The sequence below is a fragment of the Aythya fuligula genome, chromosome 17 (assembly GCF_009819795.1).
Source record: "Aythya fuligula isolate bAytFul2 chromosome 17, bAytFul2.pri, whole genome shotgun sequence".
In the NCBI taxonomy this organism is placed as follows: domain Eukaryota; kingdom Metazoa; phylum Chordata; class Aves; order Anseriformes; family Anatidae; genus Aythya; species Aythya fuligula.
The window spans coordinates 3,259,544-3,287,087 of record NC_045575.1 but is presented as its reverse complement, the minus strand read 5'-3'; the positions used below and the strand labels follow the sequence as shown (position 1 = coordinate 3,287,087).

At 46.9% G+C, this 27,544-nt stretch overlaps 1 protein-coding gene across 6 annotated transcripts in view; it reads left to right on the top strand.

Moving 5' to 3' along the window:
* The window catches only part of PITPNM2 (phosphatidylinositol transfer protein membrane associated 2), a 132,701-nt gene that overhangs the window by 38,661 nt on the left and 66,496 nt on the right, over positions 1-27,544 (top strand). For 5 of the 6 annotated variants that reach the window (XM_032199240.1, XM_032199242.1, XM_032199241.1 and 2 more), the window contains exon 3: positions 26,813-26,985. In XM_032199240.1, the coding sequence (XP_032055131.1) occupies positions 26,908-26,985 (78 nt within the window). In that variant the 5' untranslated portion in view covers positions 26,813-26,907. Of the gene's footprint in view, positions 1-5,983; positions 6,723-26,812; positions 26,986-27,544 lie in introns of those variants that run through there. The other variant, XM_032199239.1, reaches the window with a different exon arrangement.

The following is a 27,544-nucleotide window of genomic DNA, read 5'->3' as shown; positions in this document are numbered from 1 at the left end:
ATGTCGCATATGTGGCGTTCAGCCTCTCCTACCCTCTTCCTCTCCTGCTGTGACAAGAGGAGCTGTTTGATCACTTTCGTTAAGAATCTTACCTTTGCAACTGCAGCCTTCTGGAGGAAAAAAAAAAAAAATACACCAAAGCCAAAGAAATCCCCTAAACCGTAAAAAACCCAAGCCGACGAGGCTTTGAAGAAATGTCGATTCCATTTAAATACATAACACACACGCTCGGGCTTTCTCTCGGTACCTGCTATCTAATTTCCCTTCTCTCAATAGCCCTGAATAAGGCAGGGATCTTTTCTCTGTTTGAGCCTCGCTGTTTATGAATAGAGCAAGTCTTATCTGGAGCCCTGCGAATGCTTACAAGTGCGAGGCGCGCTCAGATGAACAATGTGCATAAATAGCAAGTAGTTGAAGGACCGGGTCCTCAGAATAACAATTGCCAAGAGCTGACCCTGTTGAATACTTGATGCAGCAAAGGGATTCGTGCTTGCCAGCTCTTAGGTTGCTGGTTCTGGCTGGGGTAAGGGGTAACCTGCAGGTTATGGGATTTGTCCCGCAGAACGGGAGTCAGCCGGGGCTGAACTCGAGGTGATCTCCTTCTCCGGAGTCCTGCTGCTCTTTCCAGGCTTTCAGTAGGGTAAAGAAATGGTGCTGAGGGCACCTGCAATAGGGCGGTGATTTATTTTCCTCTGTAATCAGTGTTGCTGACGGAGTTATCCTCCTGCTGTCCTGCTTTCTCCTTTACATCAGGCTGATTTTCCAGGAGTAATCCTGGGTGCAGTCACCTACAACAGGCTCGTAGGACTGGCTCCCAGCTTTGACACAATCCTCTCTAATGCTCTTCCTCCTCTTACTGCAGCCCTCCTGTAAATGTTTGCTGTACCAGATGTCAGCATCACACTTGACATTCCTCTGTATCCCTGAGCTGTAAGGGAGAAGGCAGGAGAGCTCATTAACCTGTGCAGGCTCCTCTGAAACAGGAGAGCTGCCTCCCCAACCTTGGGATGCAGGAGCTGTGCCTCCATGACAAGAGCATCTCTTCTAAGCACTTCCCAATCCTTCAGGGAAAAGGTTGCAGCAGTACAAAGTTGTTGCTTATTTAATTGCTGTTACCGCACTTTGTGTTTAGGGCAGCATTTTAAGTGTCATTGGCACATGGGGTTTGGCAAACTCATTACTTCTGTCCTGCTTGTAACAATTCCTTGGTCTTCCTGGCCCTACCTGTGGAAAATAACCAATTTGTACCGTCTTGGAAGGAGGGAGAGGAGACTCTAAGGAGAGCCTGCTGAGGCCAGGCTGTTTCAGAGTTGGTGGTGCTGATGCTGAAGCTCTCATTTTCTGCTGGGTGCCTGGGACTTTTGTTAGCCTAAAAGATCTGATGCACTGCTTTCAGTGCAGAAAAGTGCCCTTAGCTGCGTTTCCAGGAGGCAGCTAACACGCACACGCGTTATCTCTGTAACATTTCAGCGATGATAAGGCATCTGTAGCTCTTTCCGTGACACAGGTTAGTAAATCCAGCAGCAGCCCTTTGCCTCGATCGTGCCTGCCTCGCAGTTGTGTGGCGCTGCTTTTTGGCTCTGCTGCAGAAAGCGGTGGGTAGTGGGCACAGTAGGATGTGGTGATGTAGAAATTAAACACGACTTCTTGCACTGCTGACTTGTTGGACTCCAGCTCCTCAGCTTCAGTCTTCCTTGGTCATCCCTGCGCTCGCCACCTGCTTCTCATCGAGGACGCAGGCCAAAACGTGTCGCTTCTTTGTTTTGATGGAAGCCTTTTGTGATGGAAGCCTTTTGTTCTCCACATTCACGCCCCGTGCACACTGTGTAGGTAACTTCCACCCTGTCCCTGGGGAGGAGAGACGTGCTGCCGACGTGCACGGAGCCAGAGGGCTGCCAAGGAGATTGAAGCCTGGTTGGGAACAGCAGCAACTCAACTTGGACACAGGCACTGTGTTGATCACACCACAGTTAAGATATATATCTCTGCAGGGTATCTCAGGTACTGCCATAACCAGTACAGCTTTGTTGTTAATGCTGACCTTTTCCCTGCCCGATGGACCATCCGTCTGCAGCACCCCCTGGAAAGGTACAAGAGAAGTGTATCCTGACACCTGTTGTCAAAACTGGCCCCTTTTCCCTCTGCTCTAGGCTGTCTTTTGTGATGTTTTCCAAATGGCAACCCGAAGTATGCAAAGATGCGTGTGTTTCTGTGAGCACAGCTGCTGCTCTTGACCCATCTGCCAGAAATTCTGCTCTTCAGACACAGCTTGCTTCCTCCTGATGTCTGTCTCCCTCTTCCATTGGAAACAAACATTTTAACACAGCTTTGCTTAATGCAAAAGAACAACCAAGTCTCCTTTTAAGGGCATGTTTCAGAGCACGAGTGTGTCCAAGGATGGGCTGAATCCCCTGTCAAATGGGTGTTTTAGTTTGGACAACTGGACAAAGTATCTGTCGCTGTGGGAAATCTCTTCTACTGCATAGAAATTCCTTGAGCAAGCATGTCTGGGTGATGCCTAACTCAGTGTAGGATGAAGCTTTTTCCATTCTCTGTCCTTCCTGCTCCAACAAAACCCAGGTCCCTGCTTCAGCTTTACTGGGAGATGAGCGTTGCACCTTTCTCAGCAGCACAGCTGGTGCTGGTAAAGGTGAAAGACCAAGCAACTCATTCCACTACTTAAAAGAAATGGGGTGTGTGGGAGAAAAAACACATGCACACAACCCACAGACCACAAACTCGGGTTCAGGCTGCTTTTCCAACACCTGCTTCTCACCTCTGCTCAACGGGGCACGTAACTGAATTAGGGAGGGCCTGGATCACGCAGTCAGGCGTCTTCCCACATCACGGCCTTCTTGCTGCCAAGGATGTGCTTGTGAGACGTCCTCTAATTCGGTTAGAAGTGCTCTTCCAGGAACTGTTATCATTAGGGAGGTTGAGATTCTGGAAAATGAATGGACGCAGCCGTACAGGATAGTTTAGCCCTTCCCTGAGTGCTAAAATCATCTCTGGAGCAAGCTGTGTCCTCGTCCTGGTCTGGCTGCTGCTCTGGTGGCTGGGGACAGCAAGCTGTGCGGCTTCCCCTTCCTCTTCCTCTTCTTCTTCCCCTTTCCTTGGCCAGAAGCTGGAGCAGAGAGAGCTGCCTCCGTCCTGCTGCACCTCTCTCCTCTTCGCCGTGCTGCTGAGCTGACTGCAGCTGCTCCACCGAGTCAGCCAGGCACCGTGGGGGCTTTTCAGCCCAGCGGTTCCACCTCTGATGCATGTAGGTCCTGCCGGACAGATGAAGATTGCTTTGGCTGAGTGTTGCTGTGCCTGGATTTTAACAAAGTGAGCGCCTGATCGTGGCTTACGGGGCCGTGCCTTGATGGGGAACAGGGAGAGACACGGGAGGAAAATCAGCAGCCCCCGTCGGGCTCTCTCACTTAGCACCTCTTCGCTCTGCTGCGAGCTTTGTCTTGTGGGCTGTGGGCTGTACAGTCTGCGTAGCCAGCTCTGCCATTCAGTGTGTGCTTTTTTATTTTTTAAATAGAGGAGCGAGTGTGAAAGAGGAGCAACAACAGCTTCCTAAGCTCGAGGAGCAGCGCGGGAGGCGAGCAGCAGCTCCGGGGCAGCGGCCGTCGTGGCTGTGGAAGAGCTTCCTCAGCGCCCGCTGCCTGCGGGATGAAGCTGCATCTGCTGCTGCTGCTGTGCCCAGAAAATCTCTGGGCCTCTTTATTGTAATCGTGTTTGTGCATTCAGACCAATTTTGATGGTTATGAAGGTTCAAAAAATCCCAGAGATCTTAATAAGCTAATTTGGTAACTGTTTGTGGCTTTTGTTGTTCCTCTTTGTTGTGAGGACAGAACTGGTTCGTACTGATGAGTGCTGCATGAAAATTATATTATTAGTAATTACTGGTAATTTCTTGTCTGGAAGCTTCAGGTTTGTGGGAGCACTTAAATCCATTTGCTTCTCTATTCCCTCTGGCTTTGCTGTAATGTCTCTCGGCACCGTGTACCTCAAGACACTTCAGCAGTTCCCTTTTCTCCATGGCAACTTAACCGTGGCAGCTCCTGTATCGCAGAGAGCCGCTTTTCCCTTTTTGCGCCTGAACGTGGCTGTTCTGCCCGGTGTCTGTCCCCAAACCGGGCAGGCTCCTGGGGCTGAGGGGACAGTGCCAGCCCCTGCCTGGGGTGATGCCTTGGGGAGAACACAGAGGGACCAGGGCAGGATCTCCCACAGCATCCCGTTTTCTCCTCCTCCCCTCAAAAAATTGTCATTTTTATTATTTATTTTTTTTTTTTTTAAAGCACGGTGTGGTAATGTAATGGGTTCTGTCAGCTGGCAAAGCTAAGGATTAGTCACAGCGGCTTGTTTGCTTTCCTTCTAGAGAAGCTGGCATAAAGGTAAAAAGGAAAAAAGCGTGCCGCTACGCAACAATCCCTGGAAAAAGCCAACTCGAAAAAGCCAACTTTTCAGAGAGAAATGGGGTATTGCTGTATTTGCTCTGCACGCGAACATCACCTGGCTATTTTGTCTCAAACTCCTATTCTAGGTTTAAAGTAGGGGTACTTCTGATTTTTTGAACTGGGTGTGGGAGGTAGCCTCACCTGGCACAGCAAAGTAAATGGAAATAAATGGAATTATTGCTTGTTAGCTTTGAGTTAGGTTTTTCCCAATATCAAATAGTGAGTCCTTTCATCAAGGAGCATCTTCAAGACGAGAACCACCTTTACCATAAAACGGGGACCATCCACTCAGACTGCGACTAACAGGTGGCCTCCCCACAACCCATGCCTTTGGGCTTGGTTTGGTTCCTGGCATCCCAATTCCTCCTGACTGTGCCTCCATCTCCTTCCCGTCCATCTGCCCAAGTCTGGCTCAGGTTAGCCTCAGCCTGGAGGAGCTGGGCCAAGAGAACCATGGCCGGGGGTGAGAGGAGCGGCTGGGACGAGGGCAGATGAAGAGGGGTGGCCACAGCCCCACAGCAGCTCTGATGAGCTGGGCTGCAACCCCCTGAGAGCACCCAGCGAATGCGTCCTGGTGAGGCAGCTCCTGCGGCTGCTCCAGGCCTGTGTGAAACTAGCAGCCAAAAAAAAATGGGGCTTTTTTTTTGCCCCTTTCTTTGGGTTCTGGGATTTTTTTGGCATTTCATGTGGTCCTGAATAGAGTTGGACTAAGTTCATCTACATTTCAGACCCATTTCTTTTTTATTTAAAGTGAAATCCTCCTAACTAGATATTCCCAATAATAAAATTTTAGATTTCTTCTTGGTGTGAGATAACGAAGGGGAGGCTTTGTGGTGTAAGCCTTGTCCAGGTAATAAGGTGGCAGCAACTTGGGTAACAGTGTGAGCATCCCTCAATGCCTTTTGGTTGGGAAGACAGCTGAAGCTGAAGGGTAAACGACTCGTTCCTCAGCAGCAGGCTCGTGGTCCAGGTCGGGTTTATATTTGTAGCTTTGAGTTTTGTTTTTATTGGCCGAAGAAACGCTTACGCTCTTCTCGTGCTCTGTGAACTCAGCTGCCGTGCCCGTCAGTGCTGGGAGAGGGAGGAATGCGCGTTCGTCTGCCTGATGGAAGCGCCTGCCTGCTTTCAGAGGCTCAGACCCTGCGGTGTGTAAAACCTTTAAGTGCCAACACATCGGCAGAGGGATGCGAAGCTTTCTTCTGGTCCCGAGAAGCGATGGGCGATTCGCTCTGGTTTGGAAAGTAACGACTTTTGGCTGGTTGCTCCCTGTAAACACCGCGTATTATTTATTTCCTTCTGAATTGATTTCCCCCCGCTGCCCCCCCGCCTTTGCAAGCGATATTTAACAGCACATGGAAAATGTGACTGACCCCTAAAGGTCAGCTCGGAGTTTACCATTCTGCTTTTATTATCCCGCTCATCGGAGAACACAACATATTTGCTCTGTCTCCTGCCCAGATTTGCTTTTTTGCGTATACCTCTCTTTTTTTTTTTTTTTTTTTTTTTCCACGTGCGAATTTTAAATGGGATTTCTGTAAAATATGGTGGCAGTGAAGCTGTTCACAGAATGTAATTTACTGTATTTTATAGCTTCTGCTGATCTTTTTTTAGTTTCTTGCTAATGATGATGATATTGATTGGAGCAGGGAATTTTTACGCAGCTGAAAGGCAAGGTTGGGCCATTACACAGAGCTTTTTTTAAAGACTCTCATACAATAATAAACATATGCAGGCAGCAGTTACTGGAACTCATTATTAAATAGCTGTAAAACCTCTAACAAGATAAACCATTTAATGTATTGACTTGTTTAGTGTCCTTAGCTCTGCTTTTGATGAAGTGGCAGCTCGAGTATATCTTTAGAAACTAATTCCAGAGAAAAACGCATCCGTCGGGCTGAAGTATTTTTCAAGACCCGAAAAGCAGTCCCGTTTTTTTCCTAGGCAGAAAGTCATGTGCTGTTTATGAAGGATGCTAGCAGGGAAGCTTTGGCTTGCCAAAGGGAAGAACGGGGGCAATCGGCTCACAGCAGCACAGCCCCGATAGGAGAGCGAGGTGCACACGTCGCACGCGTGCTCGTGCAGCTCCCCGTTCGATGCCTGGCATGATTTGTAGGCTCGTACCAGCTGAGCAGAGAGAACGGCGAAGCCTCGGTGGGGTGCAGGTCGCACATGATCTGAGACGTGTGTGCCTGGAGCCAGCGACGTTAATTTGAGGTGTGCTGTGTGAGTGGAGCAGCTCTGCGAGCGCTGCCGGCAGCTTCTCCTTGTACCACGGTAAGCGACTCGGCTTTTTATTGCACGCTGAGGGTGTTTGTCACAGGGGTTTCTGTACCGTCCCGCCGACAGCGATGCGAGAACCTTGTTGTGCTTTGAGCTAATGAGCCTGAACCAAACATCCCTGACCTTTTGAGAAATGCTCGCCTGCAGATTTGCTTTCGAACCTCGTGGAGTTCGGCGTGGCTTTTCCTTCTGTGGAAAGGTGCCGGGGTGTGCAGTCGGTTGAGCTGAGCACCAGGCAAGCTGGGGATGTTTTTCCTCTGCCTGGAAAGGGTTGGAGATGCAGCAGGCATCTCACCGAGTGATTCAGTTTGGAACAAACAGCCTCCTTCCGTGCATGTTTGCGTCGCTCCCAGTAGAGCCGGCTCGCTTCTGCCAAGCACTGGAATGTGACTGGTTTCCAGAACAAGAGCAGAGCATCCTGAATTATTTAAAAGCCATTGCTTTCTTGACAGATTTTTTTTTCCTTGATGTCACATAACACTTCTCTGGAGTAGGCATGTGTGTAATGGAACATACTTAAGCTATTTTTTTTGCTGGGAGTGGCTTATTAGTTTGCAGCTGAAAATGTGTGCACCTGGTAGTAATGTTAGTTTTAAATTTTATTTCATTCCTGCTCTCAGCAGGGAGGTTGTTTGACCAAAAGAATCAATTGCTTCCATTACACTTTCCCCAGTATCTATTTGCTTAATCAATCCCACGTATATTCTGGAAGACTTTACCCAATCTGGAAAAAAGTTGAGGAAGTTCCTTTACGTTTGGTGACACATTAACAGCAAAAATCCCCTTGCAGATCACTAACTGATGCTAACTCTTACCTCCGAGTGCCCGCTCTGCTGGAGAACCAGGGAGGACCTTGCACACGTGTGTTTCTCCCTCCAGAATTAACTTACTTCACCAAGTGTTTTTCTCTTGTCAGCTTTTTGAGGCTTTTCTCTTTCCCACTGTGGTTTCTATGGAAATGTCATGGGTTTGGGTGGTGTGTAGTAACCCTCCTGACTGCAGCACAGTCACTCTCTGAATTGCTTAGCTTGTGCTAAATTTGTGCCTGAATCATGCTTCGGGAAAGGGCCAGAGGGTGCTTGACATTAATGTTTGGGGTGCCTAAGGTCACCGTAACTAGAGGTGCCAATTACAGGCTGCAGTCCAGACCAGACGCCTCCTCCATCCCACCGAGTCGAGAAGAGTAAGCAAAAAGCAGCTTGGGGCTGGTTGCTGTGCTCCGCAGCCCCTGATGCTGCTGCCTGCTCAGAGCAGCCCCAGGGAGGGCATTGCTGCTCTGGGAGTGGAAGAGGACAGGGACCCGTGTGGGTGACCCCGAGCAGCGTGTTTCTGTTGAGGGAAAGGTTTGTCTCTGCTGCCTTTTGCAGAACTGCTACGTGCCAGAACATCTGAGGGAGCTGAGGGAGAGTTTTTAACTCTCTGCACAAAGCTAAATGCATTTAAAAATAAAAACTGATGGCATTTCTTTCCAATACCCCTAGTTCGAGCCGTAGCAGTTCCTTTTACAGCATTTCTCAACACCGAGAGCAGGGCAGCGGAGACATTTGAGCTCTGCCTGCAGGAACAGGGGTGTGTTACAGGGGAAAAACGAAGCACCTTGTGTTCCAGCAAAGCAGCAACTTCCTGTTCACAAAAAAAAAAAAATGCACGTGGTATCCTCTAGCTGATGGTCCCGTGTCAAGCAAGGCGTTTCGCCACCTCCCAGCTGAAGAGCCACAAGTGCCCTGCTCGCTGCTGCTGTAGCTGCGTGCGCCCGTCCTCCGTGCCCCTCAGGGAGCTGCTTCCAAGGAGTGGGGGTGGCCGAGCACCCAGGTGCCTCCAGCTGCTGGGACTGAGCTCCGAAGGTACGCGTATGCATTTGGTTAATTAACCCCTTTCACTTTGAGTAAGAGTGTAAGCGGTAATTAGCGTTGGTCCGTGGGTGCCTCACAGCCTGAATAAGCAGCCCAGGTGGGATTTCGGAGACGTGCCTTTGGTGCCGCTGCTGTGCTGTGCAGCTCGCTCTGTTCCTTTGCGTTGGACCTTCAAAACCTCCTCGTGCTCAGTGGCTTTCTCCCTGTGGGTGTCCTCAGGCTGGCAGCACTTCTGAAGCACGATGTGTTGAGCCACTGGGGAGGGAAGGTGCTGTACAGACACAGCAAATCGTCCCTTCTGCCCTTGCAACCTCCCTTTGTGCAGCACCAAAGCACATTGCGTTGGGTGAGGAGTGGAAGGTTTTCTCCCGGGGGGTTTCTGTAGCCACTCGCAGGAACGCTCTTTGAAGGCATCGCAGGAGGTGTGGATAAAACGAGAGGTTTTGATGCATGCTTTTACTGTGTCCTTCTAGCAAAGCGTTTTCTCCAGTAGATGTGACAGGCTGACCCGGGCTTCCAGCAGGGCTGAAGGAATTTGTCTCTGAGTCCCAGAGGAGCTCAGCACTGGGACGTGTTCGGGAGGCTGACGCTGCTTGGCTGTTTGGAAAATCTCCGAGGTGATTGCCAGGGGGAGGAATCTGAGAAAATTGTTTCCTTCTCCTTTAGATACGGTCAGTTTATAACTGTTTGGCTGATCTGATTATCACAGTTTACTTGGGATGATAGATAGCATCGGCTGTGGTCTGGTTTTGGGGCCCTTTTGTGCTGCAGGAGTGCATGACCTTATTTTGAAAGCATAAAAATTCTTGCAGGAACAAACACCTTAAAGAGAAAAATGGAGATTCCTCTGCTTTTCCCCGTGTCAGGCCTTGGAAATCCAGTCATTATCCTGCAACACAGCGCGGTTAGAACCCCAGCTTGTCAACATGAAACTGGAAAATATTTTCAGCTCAAAATAAACTCTGCAAGAATAGTTTCCATGTTATCCCCTCTTCAGAGGAGAGCTACTGGACTTTAGTCCTAAATAAAGATTCTGGCCAACTTTGGCGCTTTGAGAAGCGGAGGTGGTTGTCCTAAACTTGACTGCTGCCTTCACCAGCCTGCTCGTATGGGGTGCTCAAACCTTTGACCATTGTCACTGAACCCAAGAGGGTCTGTGCTGGTGGTCAGGTAGCACTTGCCTGGGTGGGAGCACGCAGATTTGGGGACAGCCCTGGGGCTAGGGTTGGGTTTTGGCCTTTGCTCTGCCCAGGGAGCAACGCAGGTGAAAGAAAGGCTGAAGGAACATCCCACCTCCTTGTCTCTTTGCACGCTCTTGCTTCTTGCCTTTCTCTGCCCTGTGACAACACAAGGCGATGGAGCAAATTTTGCATCGACTTCTCAGTGTTGCTGGTGCCTTCTGTCCTTTTAAGTGGGCGGTTTGGGTTGCGTAAAATGTGCGAGGGAAGGATTTCCAAAAGGTGCATGTCGAGCCATCGGTTGGCGAGTCATTCTCAAAGCTTGCCCGTGTGCTTTCTACCTTCTTAGTCCTGCTGGAAAAAAAAATACATTAACCTGTGCTCGAGAAGGCAGTGATTTGTTTGATTTTGGTCCAGTCAGACCCATTTATCTGGTAAGTTGGAGATGCTTCCAGTGGTTTATTCAGCAGTAAATCGCCCTCGGAGCGGCCGTCTGAGCAGTGTTTGCTCCTGCTCTCTGCTGCCAGGGCTGTCTGGACTGTGCTGCTGAATTTGCAGAAGGTGACGGGCAGTCCCCTGAGATTGTTCTCTTCTAGCTTCAGTACTCAATGGGGATTGACTGCGTTACTCATTTGTGAGGCCTATTTTCAAGTAGTAATTCTGGTTAGGTTGGAACTTGGAAGTTTTCTCTCACGCTAGCTAATTATGGCTATTATGCTCTATTGTCGTTATTGTCACTCAAAGCATTTTTGAAAATTAAGGGTGAAAAGTGACTGCATAACAAAAAAAAAAAAACACTCAACGAGGCTCCCTGAGCCTATTGTGAGTCACCCGTGCTGATTTCAGTGACAAAAATAAGTTTTCTTTTGCAGCCGTAGACTCCTGCGAGCGCTGCCAACCCTCGGCGCAGGAGCACGGGCCCGAGTTTGCTCTGGCTTGTGCTTCGGGCTGTCACCAGCACGCCTCCAGCCCGGGCTAAGATGTTAAGCTTTTTACAAGCTTTTGGAGGTTTTTGATCTTTATCAGTTTATTAAAAACTCTGAGGCTGTCTGGTGCTGTCCTGAGGAAGGAGGGGTAGCTGCTTTTTGGCAAAAGCTCGTGCTTTAGTGGGAGAGCAGAGGATAAGCTCCTGGGTTCTAGCTGATGCTGTCTTAATGCTTTTCTGCTTTCTTCTCTGATTTGTTCTCTGTATAATTACACTGAAGTTGTGGTGAATGACTGGAAGACATCAGTAGGGCAGATGGCCTGTATGGTCTCCAGCACTTATCTTCAGGGGAAGAGCAGCGAGGGGAGTGGTTAGGGCCTCGTGCTTCGTGCTTCTTGAGAAGGCGTGGGGTCAGCAATTTCAAACTACCCTTTTCTGCTCCTTCCTGCCACTTTTTTTTTCTCCTTGCTTTGGTTTTGCAAGGAGTTGCCTCCCACAGAGGTCAGAGACGTAGGCCAGCTTCTCGGCCACAAGGTGCCCTGGCTGCACAGACCCTGCTGGAGCTGTGGGCGAGCTGAAAACCTGCCCTCAGCTCCAAGGTTCTTCAGTTCACAGATAACGATGCAGTGATCCCCCTTTCCTTCCAGCTGTCGTGCTGTCCCTCAGATAGAGTTCCTGCTCCTGGTAGGAGATGAAGCTTTGTCATGTTACGCTGAGGTGTAGGCCTGCCTCCAGCAGGCAGGGGTTTGGGAAAAGCTTCCTCAGTGGGCAGGAAGGGTACAAGTGACTGCTTGGGAGAGTTATTGTGCTTCTCTCAGACACCCTGCCTGATGAGATGGATCATGGAGCTGGTGTACATTGGTGATTTTTCTCTCTCTTTTTTTTCCCTGATCTCCCTCCAGCATTTCTTGGTGGCTTGGTGCCCTGCCCCTGCACCTGGAGGTGTGTTGCGAAGGTCCCTGTTGGGGGCAGCTGAATTCCAGAATATGAAAACAAATATTCGCTGTGCTGAGGAGAGGTGGAGGAGGACAAACATGTTAGTAAATCACACAGATGAAGCCATAAGTCAGTCTGAGATGAGCTTGGCTTGTCTCAATTGCATGACATAAAACTAGAAGCATCTATTGCACACCCAAGCAACTGAGATGATCTTTTTGAAATGGTGTGGATTTAGGGAAAAAAATAAATTGTTAGCAGGGTGTCACTAAAAGTATGGATTGTTAGTGCTGCCGTTGCTTATGCTTTGCTGTTCTTTCTTGTAATTAGCAGGACTGGTATTTTTAGGATAGCTTTGCAGCTTGTCTATTTTCTGCCAAGTTGGCTAAAAATGTTGGTCTCACGTAACACGAGAAATATTCTCTTGGAAACCAATGCTGTATATATCCTGAACTTCCCCTTCTGCTGATGTCTGGATCCGTTCCTTCGAATTACAACAGCAGGAGCTGGGGGAAAGGTGTCCCTTGTATTGAAGCCCGTGCATATGGCTGTTACAGCCTTAAACACAGCTGAATAGTTTTTGCAGATAAAGCCGATAGACTGGAATGTTTTTGTTTGCTTTAGCTTTTGGGTGGTATTAGCCTTAGTTGTAACCTCTTTCAGTTTCTGTTATCTTTTATAGGGGCTTCCTGGAGCTCTGATCCTGCGGTGAAATCCGTGCAGACGGATTCTTTCTGTGCTGAGGTCTTAGGTCTCAATAACGTGCCCAGACACCGCGCACGGCTGTGCGGCCGTACTCTTCCTCAACAGAGCCCAGTCCTCCCTGCTGGTGTCAGTGTGGGTTTTTTTTCTTGTTGTTATTTATTTTAGGGTTGCCCTGGCAGGAGCTTTTATCTTCTAATGCATCGCCTGCCTGTGCTCATGGCATGTCTAGGTACACATTTCTCTAAGGGTGCTGGTGCTGTACCTCAGGGCTGTGGCTGCTGTCCTGCCTGAGCTCTGACTGCTAGGAGTGATCCTGCTGCCAGCCCACCCTGCTGCGAGGTTTGTGGAACTCTGGTGGTGGTTAAAACAACCACCCAGAACAACACATCCACCTCTGTGTTATATAGGTGAAGACCAATCATAATCCAAAAATTCAAAGTAATGGCAACTGAAACTTCTGGTAAAAGCAGAAATTGCTGTTATGTCTCCTTTTCAGCTATACCCTCCAGTTCCAGACAGTCTGCAGTGTTACGGGGCTGTTCTTTGGGTGGAAAAGGTGTTAGGAAAAGGCAGCCCTAGTCTCCTCTGTCAGGTGAGCTCCAGAGTATGGACATGCCTTGTGCGTTGTGTAAGAGGACCCAGGGGTTTCCTACCTGGCTCTTGCTCCAACTGCATGTATGTGGTGTTGCAGTTGGACTTGCTGGGAATGTGGCATCCCAAATGCCATCCAGAACCTGTGAAAAACAAACGGAGTGTTTGTGTTGCTGGTTTCTGGACTTTGCTGTCATTCAGGGTTTTAGCTTACTGGTATCAGCAAAATAAAAGCAAATCTGTGGGAAAGCAGAAATTGAACTTTTAGGCTAATGAGGCTGCATTGTGTTTGACAAATGGGTAGCTAATCTGCTGGAGAAAGGGGAGGGTTGACTTTTAATGAGAAGTTATTAGATGCTGAATAGCTGTTAAATTGCAGTATTAGTAAAATGGACAATCGTCTCTAGCTTGTCTCCCTATTCTATTAATTGAGAACCCCTTTCATCCATTCTTTTAAAAAATTAATTACCATTGTGGAAAACACTTCTTTGACTCTAGCAACTTGATTCAGATTAAATTGGGGTTATGTCATGACTGCTTCCTTTATGGACTTTAGCTGCAATTTATGGACTCTGTTGATAATACCAACTTCATATATGAGAGCTTAAGACTTCTAAGAACAAGACTAATGAGCTGACATTTTTGTCATAGCGTTTGGAATTGCCAGCAAATAGAAATGAGATGAGAAAACAGTCTGGTGCCTGGAGTGAGAGCACGCCTTTGGTTTTCAGAACAGCTACTTACCTCTGGTCAGGCCGTGAGACAGCACTTGCAGTGTGTTTTGGTCTAAACTGCCCAAACTTCACTGTCCTCGGACACTTGTGTTACCTGTAACATGTAAATAACTTTTATTGCTCAGGATAATCATCCTCTCTTCTCTTTCCCCTTTTCTTTGTGCCATGTTATGACCAAAGCTGACATCTTCAAGCGCCTTGGCTCCTCTCCTAGATCCCATCACGTTTGCAGTGAGCGAGGAAGGTGGGCAGCAGAAGAAGGTAACCTGCAGTGAAGCAAAAGGGCTGCTGCTGGAGGTGAGCAGTGCCTCCTCCCAGGGCCAGGCAGGTCTGGTGCTGCCCGTTAGGGGCCAGCACACGTGTGCTCCTGATATTGCAGTCTAAGAAAGTGCAGATCCTGAATCAGGTCACTGTTTACAAAGCAGATTTATGTCAGATATAAATACAGCTGTAATGCCCTTTAATGAAGGGCATGTGAGGCTCTCGCAAAAGCCGTGTGGCACTCCTGCTCTCTGACAGCTGCCACACGAAGCCAAAATAGTGAGGATGAGAAATTCTCAAGGTGTAAAACAGTGGGCCAGACTGTAACAAGAACTGTACAGCCCAGACTGGAAACTGCACCAGTCAGATGAGACAACCTGATGAGTGTGCCTGCCCTGACAGGGCCAGGAGGAGTTTAAGGAGAGAGAAGCTGTGCATGAGGCAGTTGAGGCCTTCAGAGCTGTCCCTGAAACCTGAATTGATGGGATTTGACACTTTCTGCTCTGTGCTCTGCCTCCTCAGCTGCTGTCAGGTTGGAGCAAGGTTTTCATCCCATGTTACTTCTAATGAAAAGGAAAATGTTGCGCCATAAACTTTTATGGACTTCTTTCTCTCTGGACTTGTTTTTGTAATGCTTTCTTATAAAGGACACTTAAAAAAAGAGGACATTCCAGACACAATTTGGATATTTGATGGGGAACAGAGCAGAAGAGTTTATTTGAATTGGCCTTGCAGGTCAGGAAACAAATTTTTAGCTTTGGTCCTTATTAAGTAGCTTTCATTTGTTCCATGGGCACAGAATGACCCTTTGTTGTAGGACACCGTGACTGACTTGTGAGGTTTAATTTTTGGTTGGAGAAGACAATTGAAATCAAGTTTAATTTGAGGAATTAAACCACACATGATTCCACACAAGCCCTCAAGGAACACGAGAAATCTGCCCTTGGGAAGACTTTCGGCTCATATTGTTGTACTGAAACCACAATATGTGGTCTTGGGCAGTTGAATGCTTTATTATATCCAGAAATTCTCCTTAGGAAATAGCATTGTTTCCATGAGAGGAGTCTGAGTAAACTCAGACCTTGGATTTTTGAAACTCAAGGGAGCGGGGAGGAGTTCTTCAGCTGAACAGGCCAGAATAAAAGGCTGACGCAGGAGGCAGGAATTGCTTCAGAGTTCTGTCGTGTGCATTTGACAACTGAGAAGTTAGTTTCTTCTGTGATTCCCAAGATGTTAATGTCCCTATTGGGTTCAGAGCAAAACTTAATTATGTCTGATAACATTATCCACAGCAAGGATTATTTGCACAAGCTTCTGTGAGGATGCTGTTTGAAGTGAGGGTTTAACCGTCTCTTCATCCTGGCTGGTTTCATTCCTTGACATTTGTAGAAACTCTGAGGACATTCATAGCCCTTGTAGGAGAGGCAGGGATGCAGTTGTGGCCATGCTTGTCCTGAGGGCCATGAAGCCACAGGCTGTGGCAGGCTGCATTCAAGCAACTGAGTCAAGCTCATGGATTGTGCTTGTTATCTGCTTTTTTAAGATAAAAAGAAAAGTTCTTGAAGCTTCCAGGCACTTCCCTGCAGCCGGCGGGCTTTAGTCTTTACTTCAGTCTTGCAGAATTATGCCAGTTATCAGCAAAACTTGATTTATTTGATCTCTCTGACTTCCTCTTTTATTTAAAAGGGGAAAAAATGGGGAAGTTTTTACAGAACCCAGGAACTCCTGAATTGGCTTTCACTAATTTTCTTCTGAATATTGGGCCAGATCACTTCTCTCTGTAGCTCAATTTTCCCAACAGATGAGGGATAATGATACATGTCCTAGCTCCTGAGGCCAGGGCAAAGCTTTAATGCATCTGTGAAGTGCTGTGTGATGGTTGCAAGGAGCACAGCTGGGCGCCAGCCAGGCAGTGCTGCTCTTTTGGATTTGGACTGCATACACTCACTCCAGTTGGGTGACTAAGTCAAACAGTGTTGTTTCCTCTTTTTTCTAGCCAGAACTTACCTTCGTACCTCCACTTGTCTCTGTAGCAGTGCTCAATGTCTTTGGCTTGCAGTGAATTCCCCACTTTTCACCCCTCTTGCCATCTCTCTGCACTTCAGAGCAGCAGCAGCAGAAAACCCTCTGGGCAGCCCAGCCTGCCATGGTGGGTCTGGGGGGTTTCAGCCCAGGGGTGTCCAGAGTGGCTGGAGGTGCTCATGTTCCTTCCACAGTGCCGTTTTAATTCCCTATTATATTGGGTCTTGTTTCACGAGTCTGCAAAATGACAGGAATAGTAATTGAATTGCATGTCGAGAAATCCAAACAAGCGCAAGGCTATATAGCTGGCCCCGAGTTTAATCAGAGGAGAGTTTATAAGTATTCTGTAGAAACACGCTGTACTTTGTGCTCAGAAAAGCTCATGCAGAAGTTAAATATACAAAGGTGCAGCTGGCTTCCCTCCTGGGAGGGACAATGTCACTCGGCGGTGTAATCAGCCTCCGCTGGTCCAATTCTGTCTCAGCACCTGGGTGTTTTATTATGGTCGGCTTTCCTGCAGGTGTCCTCTGCCTTGAGGTTTGTGAAGGTTTCTGTGTTGTAGGGAATCAGAAGATGGATGGCTGTGGCGGTGGAGAAATAGCAGGGCTGTTGAGAAGGTGGTCAGAGAAAAAGAGGTGATTAAAAAAAGCAAAACATAGCAAGTAGGTGAAGACAAATGTGTTGGTTTTTTTTTTTTTTCTTTTTTTTCTTTTTTTTTCTGATGTTTGTTTTAAACTAGCACTTTAAATGCTTTGCAGGTATCTCTTGTGGGTACTTTTTAATTTTCCTTCCCAAGGTTTGCTTGCATGGAAGGTGTAGCTGTTATTTGGCTTTTATTTTCCCTTCCAATACCGTGCAGCAGTTGTTTTGTCATTTTTTGTCATCTTGTCTCTCCAGCTCTATCTGACTGCAAAGAACATGTTCAATTTGCCTCCTGCATTGTGTCTGTAAAAGTGTCCACTTTCATTTCTTTGCCATGAAAACTTTTTTTTTTTTTTTTTGAGGCATCAATAAATAGTTTTTTTTTTTTTTTTCTTTCCCTCAAGTTTCTAGCTAAACTAATAAATCAAGATCTTATGGGATTTTGAAGGTTACACTGGGGATGCTGATGTCTCGGGCAGATTCCAATTTAACTCCACTCTGTAAAACCAAGAGGTTTTGATTTTTCTTAAGGAGAGAATTTTCTGCAACATGGCTTCATCTCCCTTTGCTTATCCTCTCAGCAAGTGGCCTGATGGATTCACCCGTGTGCCTTGCTCCTTCCCAGGTCCTGGATTCAGTTTCCAGCTCTGGCTATATTTTAAGTGCTCACAGCATATCCCTTGGTGTTTTTTTTGTGGGTGGAGCGGGGCTGGCTATTCCCAGGGGAGGCTGGACACACAGGTTAATGCTTGGAAGTGTCACTGGGGTCTCTCATAGCAATGTCTGTCACAGGCATCCTGGTTTGGAAGAAACCAGCGGAGCCCCCCCCAGCTGCCAAGAAGTAGAAATGGAGCTGCAGGCCTCCATCTCGCCTCACCACCTCTCCTCCCCTGAGGTGCAGGAGGCCCGGTGGAACTTAATGCAAGATCCAGTCTGAGCTGTTATGCACTCGGGAGTTGCTGAAGAAATGCAGCGATTTGTTTTTTACACCAAAGAAGAAACTCCTTCAATCCGTCAAGTAGTTCAGTTTGGCCTCCTCTGCCCCAGCTTGCAATCTGCTCAGCTGAAAGCACCCTGGAAAGCTATAAATTTTGTAGGCGTTATTAGAGGCTGGGGGTTCCACGTTGTGGTTAGCATGAAGAATGCTTCTCAAAAGCGGTAAGATCTGATGGTTTAAAAATGCTCCGTCACTCCGCATGTGGGATGCGGAATGGTAGAGGGAAAGAAATAGCACCAGCCCAAAATGTGCTGAATAACGAACTGAAAATGGTTATTGATTATCCGTGCACCTTCATTATCCCGCTGCAATCTGAGAGCAGCTGGCAATTCTTTTTTCTTTATTAACCAAAAAACTTTCAAAGGCACTTATGAAATATTTAGTGTAATTATTTCCAAGATCAAAACTCCAAAGAAATTACACAGCCACAGAAGCAGTGTTAATCTATTGATGTTATGGATGAAAGAAGCAATAGAGATATTAAACATTTACCCCTCTTGTGCAAAATGGCCTCTTACTTTCCATCTCAATTGCAGCGTTGTTCATCAACCTTCACTGCTGTGTTTGGCTTCTCGTGCAAGGATCTAGGTGTCATTCCAAGTTTCCTCTGATGGAGTAGGACTTATTTTCTCTTTCCCTATCTTGCCTTTAGGCAAGGCAAATCTCAGCCTAATGAAACCAGCATGAAATATGATGGTGCTATAACACTGACTTTGCAATCATACACTGTTCCCTCTACAAAATAGTCTTTTAAAACCAGCTATGAATGTTCATTCCCTTTTCCACGTGATATTTGCATAAGTGAAGTAATAAAATGTTATTTCCATCTAGACTGTAACTACTGAAAAACTGGAGTTGTGGTTGATGTCCCCTTTCAGTGTGATAGGGAGCTACAAAGAAAGCAGTCCAGGGTCTGTCTGACTCAAATCCCAAAATTGGAAATAGACTTCTCATGTCTCAAAGTCAGCTTTAGTGGGTCTGCAGGTATTTGGAGGACAGGATAAAAATTCAAACTAACCTCGAGCAATCTGAACTGGGCTATAATTTGGTAAAATGAGTGCAAAGACCCGTGAATAAACTGTCTAACGGGGAATGACTGGTGTGGTCGCCCTTCTGCAGGAGATGAGATGAGGCTGCAGTGGGTTTTGGACTGAGTGACCATCAGCTGCTTTATGCCAGAGGCAAATGTCATGCAGGAATATAGATGAGCAAGAGTGATATGAAAGATGTATGAAAGAAAAGCTGCCCTTTTTCTTCAGGTCTGGTGGTGGATCAGTGGGAGGAGGGGTGAAGAAACAGAAGGATCAGAAGAGGGTTGGAAAATGTGACCCTCGAGGAGAGACTGAAAGTTTGTAATTCAGAAGAAAGACGAGGGAGGGAGGCATATATTTTTCAATATGAAAATGAGAACTGCAGAAGAATAGTTAACTTCTCCTGAGACTGGCACAAAAGGAGAGGCATGAACTGTAGTGAGAATAACTTAGGTTAGGCAGTGAAAGCCTTTTACATTTGTAAATAATCTGCAGACTGAGACTCCTTGGTTCTGCAGCTTGAAGTATATTTCTTCATTCACAGTCTTTTTTTTTTTTTTTTCAGAGAAATAGACCTGGTTCCCAAGCAGCTCTAGCTGTAGGACCACATGTTTTCAAAGCAGGTCCGAGCACGGTAGTTTTGTGCTCCTCCTGAGCACTTTCTGGGGGGCTGCTCACCGGAGGTTTGCAGAGCTCTTGCACCTCAGCCTGGCTGCTCCCAGAACTTCTTACCCTTGAAATTTGCATGCTTGGTGACTGCTAAGATGACAGAGTAGGAGCTCTCGTGACTTCCTGCTCTTGTCATTATAATAATGTAATTATTAAAAAAAAAAAGAAAAAAAGAGGGTATGTTGTAGTGTTAATGCAATTTCTAATGCAGCAGCTCATGGAGAGAGAGGTGGATGATGGCTTGAGTTAGAGGTGAGGTGGTGCCTTGACTCTGGTTCATCCTTTGTCTTTCTTCTGGTTAAATTTCTGTGTCATGCTGCTGCCAGCGCTTCTGTGAGCTAGGTGAAAGGGTTGTTCCATGGATCGTGAAGAGCATGGTTATGTTTGGGCTTGTTCTTGGCTTTTTTTTCACTTATTTAATCCAAGCGAGGCCTTGAACAACCAGTGGAGACTGCACCAAGTGTTCTCTCTGTTCACTCTCCTCAGTTCCTTCAGGAAGAGGAATTGGAGCAACCAAAGGTGTGAAGTGTAAATGTGATAGTCTCCCAGGGCTGTCCTAGAAATTAGACATGTTTGCTGTTTAATTTTTTTTATTTAACTTGGCCAGCATCCCATCTCCCTGCTACCACTGACCATTGAGTGCCCAGACTTCTGCATGGCAGTGGCCTTCAGCTAATGGACGTTTCCCAAATAAAAGCCAAATACTGTCCATCACTGTGTGCCTGTAGCATTGCATAGATTTTCCTTACAGTATTTTATCCCACCCCAGCAATTTTCAGTCTGTTTTCAGCCAACACACTGCAGTTATCACATCGTCAGTGCTTTTATTTTTGTTTCTGTGTGTGTGTGTGTACATGTGCGTGTCTATATATACATACACATATAAAATCTATATGACACATCTCTATTTACATGCGTGTGTGTAATCTCTGCCTATTTTCAGCAGGTGACAGTGAGGGACTTGGTCTCGGAGCAGCCAGGGAAAGGCAGGGTCTGCCCAGGTTCTGCAGCTCAGCTGGATGGAGGAGTCTGGCTCTGCTCAAGGCCACCAGACTCGGGGTTTTGCAGCTGCCCTGTTTGTGCAGAGCACGGAGACTACTTGGAAACTTTTAACCTTTAATTTCTATTGCATTCTTTTTAATATTCAGCTTTATCCCTCAGCATCAGCAAAAGGATTAGAGACTGGTTTGTCTTTCCCTCCGAACTCATCGCTGACTTCACTGTGCATATTAGTCCTTTTAATGGCTTCTTTATTAGTTCATTATTGCATAACCTGCAGGCATGGCATGACTTGAAACATTAATTTTCCAGCCAAAGTTCTGCTGATGGACTTTACCTGGTCCCCTTGAAGTCAGCGTGTGAGTAGAGGATTGGCTGCTGAGCACCACAGCATCGCTTCTAAGGCCAAAGTGAGGGAGTCAGGCTTGTGCTTTTCCCCAAATGCTAAAGAAGTAACAGAAATGGAAAATATGAAGAGACAGTACAACATCATTGAATATTTAAGGAGAAATAGGGGTGTGTAGGTGCTTTGGTGTGGTGTGATGATTTTTTTTTTTTCTTTTTCCCTCTCATTGCTTCAAGCTAGTATTTGGCTGCCCAGTGAACTATAACAAGATTTAATAGCTCCAGTGTAGCTATATTGCATTTGGACCGATTCCATCCTTCTGTTGTAATAAACGTCTGCTTTACAATGAGCTCTTAAATTCTATAAGTGACGTCAAATTGTATCTAATAATGGAAAAAAGATTAAGTACTGTAAATGCGAGTTGTGTTCACTCTCTGTGCTTTCCTTTTCGAGCAGCGTTTTGTTCTCAGCCCTTTGCACTCCTACCTGCATTTGAAATACCCTGGTGAGCTTGTCCTGAAGCTTACACCTGAGGAAAACCGTTCTCCAGGCATACTTGCATTTACATCCTCCTCCTTTTTTATTTTATTTATCCCCCCCCTCCCAATTCCCTTTTCTTACCGACTGCATTGCAGGCTATGGCCAGACACAGTGGAGGCAGGGCAGGCCCCCAGGGCTCCTGTTGTGATGCGGGCAAATAAATGTTCACTAGCTTCTCCTTCACTCCTGGAAGTGACCTAAACTCAGTCTTGAAACTCGGGTGTGTAAGCATCTGCATAAAAAACTTCTATTTAAAAAAGACATGACAGATGAGATGGATGATTAAGATGAATGATTACAAAGAACATTACTTACTGACACGGTATCCTTCAATCAGTAATAGCGTGAGCCGTGAACTTTTAAGGAACTTTAACTTTTAATTTATTTTTTTTTCAAGGCCTGATGAATTTTTAAATCTGCGTAGCTGCCAGTCAGCAGATATGACCGGAGTACTAAAACTGAAAACTGCTGATTTAAAAAAAGCCTCTCGTTCTGTCTCTTCAGTTTATATATTGCACACGTGCGTGTGTGTGTGAGGGAGGGTTTTGCGTGCAGCGTTGAGTGTTATTGCGAATAATGGTAGCCACAAATAACCACAAAATAGATTTTATTTATTTTTTTAACCTTTCAGCCAGCCTGTGCAGGTTGATCACTTCAGCAGGGTGGAGAGGAGGGGATGATAAAGCACAAACACTCAATATTCATCTGCCTGGAAAGCCCTCACAAACTGTGCTTTCCCCTTGACCTTTACGTTGGTCATTCCTGTGATCAGAGGAGACAGTCCTGCTCCAGCCGATCCCACAGAGAGCATCACACCTTCCCAGATGAGGAGACCATCGTGACTGGTCGGTGTGGTGGGTTGTGCCTTGCTGATGAGCCGGGTTTGGCAGTGATGCCTCCCAGATCCTAACGGAGAGCTTCTCCTGAGAGTCGGGGACAGCACGGACAGAGCTTCTCTGTTTTTTTTTTTTTTTGTTAGGAAAATGAAGGCTGGCAGCCTTCATTTGGAAACCCGGATCGACCATTAAGTGCTGAAGGAGAGAGGGATGGCCTGAAGGGGTTGAAGGTGAGAGTGAGTAGAGGTTTGATGTGGAAAAGGAGGTGGTGCTGGCAAAGAGGTGCCAATAAGAGGGGTGATACGGTCAAAATTATAACTAAGGGTCTTTGCAGCCCTGATATTCTGCATGGATAAGGCTGAGCAAGGCTGCTTTTGGGCCAGCAGGGAGGCTGCTGCATTAATCAAGGTGTGAGTGTTGAGGGTGCCTTTAAAAAACGCTGACTTAAGTCCTAGGGATCTTTTACGTTTCTGCAGCTTCTTCTAATGGCATAAATAAATCAGAGTGCAATGTGTATGCAGCGCTTCCCGTCTTGTGAGGGCACCGTGTTCTCCTTCAGGGAACTTTGCAGCGGGGCGGTGGTGGCCAGGCTCCTAAGCCTGGTGTTGCTTCCCAAAGGTGCAAGTGTTTGATACACTTGGGACCAACGCTAACATCTCTTAAATATCATTTTCTTCAAGGAGGCATCTACTTGGGGGGTTAAGGAGATGTAGAAAACCTAAAGAAAGTCTTTAGGAAGGTAGGCGAGGACTCCAGGTAATGTCTTTGCTTGTCCTTTTACCTTTACCTGTTTCTTACAGCTTTTGTTTATTTAATATCTCTCATTTCTCAGTGAAAATATTCCAAGGAAAATTGTGCAATAGCTGAGCTGATGAGTGAGAGGCTTTCTCAGCTTCAAAAGGCAGCACAGCCCTGAGCAGGCAATGGTTTATCAGAGCCTGGGACCGCAGTCCCTGGGCTGGGACCTGCCTCTGCCTCTGGCTGCTGTGTGACCCTCCGTGATGGGTTTTTCTTCCCTAGCATGAGTCCTTAAACTTTATAATAGTGTAAAACGAGCCTGCTGTGTGAAGCTAGGAAAAGCTCATTACAGCTGCTCTCTGCTTCCAGGGCTTTATTTCTTCCCTCCTGAACACAGAAACTGGCGGTCCTGGCATGAGGTGTGTTGTGGCTGCAGTGCTTTGGCTCGTTCCAGTCCTAAAAAAGCCTGTGCTCAGCAACCGGGGCACAGAAAAGGAGAGCTGGTCAAAAATCAGCCGTTGAGGTGACAGCTCGGAGAGTCAGCTGGGAACGGAGCAGGAACGGGCCTTTTTTAGCCTGAATGTATCGGTGTGAGTGGTTTTCCTGCACTGGGCCCAGCTGACGTGCAGAGGAGCCAGGGTTTTTTTTTCTAACGCTCAATTTCCATGCCCTTCAGGGCCAGCCTGTCAAGCCTGGCCACGGTTTGGCCTCCTGGACTTAAATAGCACAGTTTAAATACCCTTCACACACTAGCTCTTATTCCTTAATTGCAAGCTGTTGGTTGTCATCAGCCCTTTGCTACCTCATTTAGTAACGGGGAGCCTGGCCCTGATGCTCCCGAAGTGACTGCCCAGACACCAAGTTCGGGGACTAAGCTGAGGATTTTGCTGTCTCTCTCGATCTGCTCAGCTTCTGCAGATCCTGATGGCTCCTCCGTTTAAAGAAAGGGCACCTCCTTAAGAAACTTGCCGCTGTTACGAGGGAAAATGTGAAAATGAGAAGGAAATGCAGCACACAGTGCCTTAGCCTTCATCCAGCCTGAAGCAATAGCTCAAAGGTGGACCTGACTCATCGCGGCAGGATATTGACTCTGCGGCATAATTATGATGCTTTGAAAGCCTGATTCTAAAATAATTGAGGTATAAAATTATGTGCCTGGCTCGCACAGTTACTACAGCTCTGTGTACAAATTGAATAACGGCCTGCATGAACGTGCTGCCCGTCAAGGTGCAGCTCGGTGCTTGGAGGCCGGGCAGCCGAAATCCAGCCTGCCATCGAAATGCAGCTGGATGGGGGTGAGTGCCAGGGACACAGACCACATTGTGAGACCTGATTTTCAAAGCTGTGTCATCCCAGAAGGGCTCTCTCTTCTCTCTGCAGTGTTTGCTGTGCTCTCTGTTTCGCTTGGGCAGTACAGTAAGCGGTCTTGGTGTGCTTTGGTTCTCTGTAAAGCCCCGAGACGTTGGAAAGAGGCTGCTATGAGTTGCCTGAAAGTGCCGTTTTGTCCTGCCTTGCTCTTTGCACCTCCCTCGCAGTCAGGGTGGGGTTGAAACCTGCCTTTTGCTATTGCCCAGGGTATTTCCAGGACTGCTTTCTGCCCAGCCTTTGGGTCTGGCTGCAGAGGGCAGTCCCTGGGAGCGCTGCCTTTCCTCAGGCACAGGAGCAGATTCTGCTGCCCCTTGGGGACCTGCAGGCTGAACCAAACCATACTGACCACAGAAAAGTGGAAAGCAGAAGCCAGCTGGACCAGGACCCGTGGCTGGGACCAGCCATGCTCCTCGAGCCTGGTGCACTCGAGCAAGTGAGTGCTGCGGCTGGTGGTGGCTGCTGCTGAGCTGCTTGGGGCCAAAACGGTTGGGTTTTGTGTCTGTAATAAAGCAGTCTCTCCCGTGTCTTGGCCATCTGAATTATTGCCTGCCTGGCACTTCATTATAAACACATTTTTTTCCTTCTTGGTACTGGTTTCCTGCCATTTTATTGCTTTTAAGGTTCTATTTTTGTTTTATTCATCTCTTCCAATCGATAGGAAATATCCTGGTTTTAGCAAGCAGCAGAGGCAGACGTGACTGACGTTCTTTTGGTGGGAGCAGAATCACTTCCAGAGCATTTTTTTGGGGGGGAGAAGCTTTTAAATCAGATTTTCAAAGATCTCTGAAGTATAAAGAACTGCTCCAGCCACGTTGCTGAGTCTCCCATCAGCTCCAAGAGTTGGGATCCTGGCATCTCACCAGTGCAGATCTGGGAAGGTGTTTAAGATCCATCTTATGGAGGTTATTGTTGTTCTTTGCCATGACACTAATTAAAACCCACCTAATGAGATTATCCCCACCTGTTCTGGAAGATTAGCTTGATGGAGGAAATCCTGCACATGCCTGCGGACATGCAGACGCCTGCGTGTAGGCACGGCAGCGTTGGGGAGCGCAGGCTTTCCAGAACTGTTTTCCACGGAGTTTGCATGGCAAAGATAAATTATTATTATTTATTATTTCCCCCCTCCGTGCATACATACACACAGATTACTCTGACAGCAATAAAATGAAATGGAATTGAATTTGAAAATAAATCGTTCAGCTGATGCAGGACCAGACGGATAGCTTGTTCCAGAAGAGTCGGTCCAGGATGGATGGGCTTTACAGCCAAACCAGAAACGTGGCCATCGAACAGCAGCGAGCTGGCAACGAAGCAGCAAGGGGGCTGCAGGGGCAGCCCTGGTTTGTGCCAAGCCCATGGCTGGCCCATGGTGGTGGTCCATGCCCCTGCACAAGGTCGGTGCTGGGCCAGGTGTGGCAGAGAGGTTGGAGCAGATCAGGAGTCATAGACCTGGGTTTCACCGCCGCGTTTCGTCCCTGGTTGCTCTGTGACCACGGGCATGTGTTTTAACCTCTCTGAACCTCGTAAAAGGTCAGTGAAGTGCTGTGCAAACAGCGAGATGTATGGACAGCCGTGATAGCGGGGGGGAGTTTCCTGGTTCCCAGGCTGCAGTTTAATCCACTAGATAAGTCGGTGGTTTTGATTCGGGGATTTTTTTCCCCAGGTGTAGGGTTTGGGGCCACGTTCCCTCCAGCAGCTGTATTAGGGGACTCCCAATAAGCAGGCACAGCAGAAAGGGGAGTTTTGATGATGAAGAGGAATCAGGCAAGTGCTTTCCATGCTAGGAAAGCAGTCTTCAAAGTGCCGATAGCAGGCAACTTCACCCCTTGTGCCCTCTCTTCCTCCCTGGTCTCGTTTTTTCCCCTTCCTTAGCTTATTTCATTGCCTTTATCTACAGCCTGTGGGGAATCTTAAGGACATTTGTTTTGAAACTGCTTTAACCCTTAGTGTAGTAAATGCTATATTCCCTATATTCTTAAGCCATAATTTTATCAAATTGCCTCAGGGCTGGGTATGATGGGATTTTTTGGTTGCACTTTGATCTTTGGCTGTATTCTTATGCAGCAGGAGTATAAAAATGAGTCTGACGTCACCATCAATGATGGGAGGATTGTGCCTGTAGACTGTTCGGAGGTGGAAAAGAATGGATCCTACCAAGACAGTAATTCCAAATAAAAGAGGGAAGAAAAATGCATTTTGGCTGTCCTCATTGTTAGAATCCAAATGACATTCTTTTTCACAGAGTTTGTGAGGGTTGAAGGAGTCTAATTACTGCCTTTTCTTGCAGCTGAACGAATGCGAGAGGATAAAACATGGTACCTTTGAGTAGATGCATCTCTGGTGTGTTGCTGACATTGGAGAGATACTTTATTGTCTAGCAACAAAAGGTCTGCCTATTCATTTTGAGCTTTTGTCACATCTCTCCCATGGAGATGCTATTGCATATGAAAGTCTGATTGATACGGTGGCAAAGGTCAGGAGGGTAATAGCTTTAATGGTATCCCATGAAGCAAATCAAAATTCCTCTAAAAGATTCTGTTCAATTTGATATTAAGGGTCTGGTAACACTCCAGGGATTCTCATCTCTGCTATTAAGCTTATTGCTATTACAAAAATTAACGTTTGAGCTCATTTATTTATTTTTTTTCTTGGTAGGATGTTCTCCAATAAGAATGGAAAATAACTGCTGCTCTCTCTCGCTCTGTTTCAGGGATCCTCAATGCATTTGCTTGCCATTATTTAAGGAGCCTTTACTAAAAGCTTCTGGATTGTGTTTCTAAGCGGACGAAAGATTTTGTATTCAAAATGCTTATAAAGGAGTATCGTATTCCCCTTCCAATGAGCGTGGAAGAATATCGAATCGCGCAGCTGTACATGATACAGGTCAGTAATGCTTCTGCTGGTGTTTGGTGCAGGCTGACACAGGGCTTCGTGTGAAAGAGCATGTGGAGAATGTATTCATTCATGTGGAGAATTAATTGTTTTAAATTTGAGGTTTTCTGAGTAGGGGGAAAAAGGAACATGAACTTCCAGTTATAAATTCCTGAAGTTCTGCCTCCTTTCGTCCTTAAATTAGAAAACCTCTGTATGTTCTACCTACCTGGGGAAATACTGACTCATGGATAGGCTGTTCAAAAGGAGGGAAGCATTGAGCTACGGGTTTGGGTACTGAACTGGAGGATATTGGGCTGAAGAAACAGGCGTAACTTGGAATTTAGGGGAAAAATCGAGATGTAATGTTTATGTGCCACTATGAGACAGATACTAATCAGTCAAGGCATAAAACTTATGTTATTTTTAATAGGCTGTTGAATACTGGTGGGACTTTTTGTTAAATCCCCTCTCTTCAATAAAACAGTTAATAAAAATGTTGGCTTTTTATAACTCAAATCCTCTGTGCCCATGTTCTCCTAGTGTTTGAAATCCAACTGGGAGCATTTTT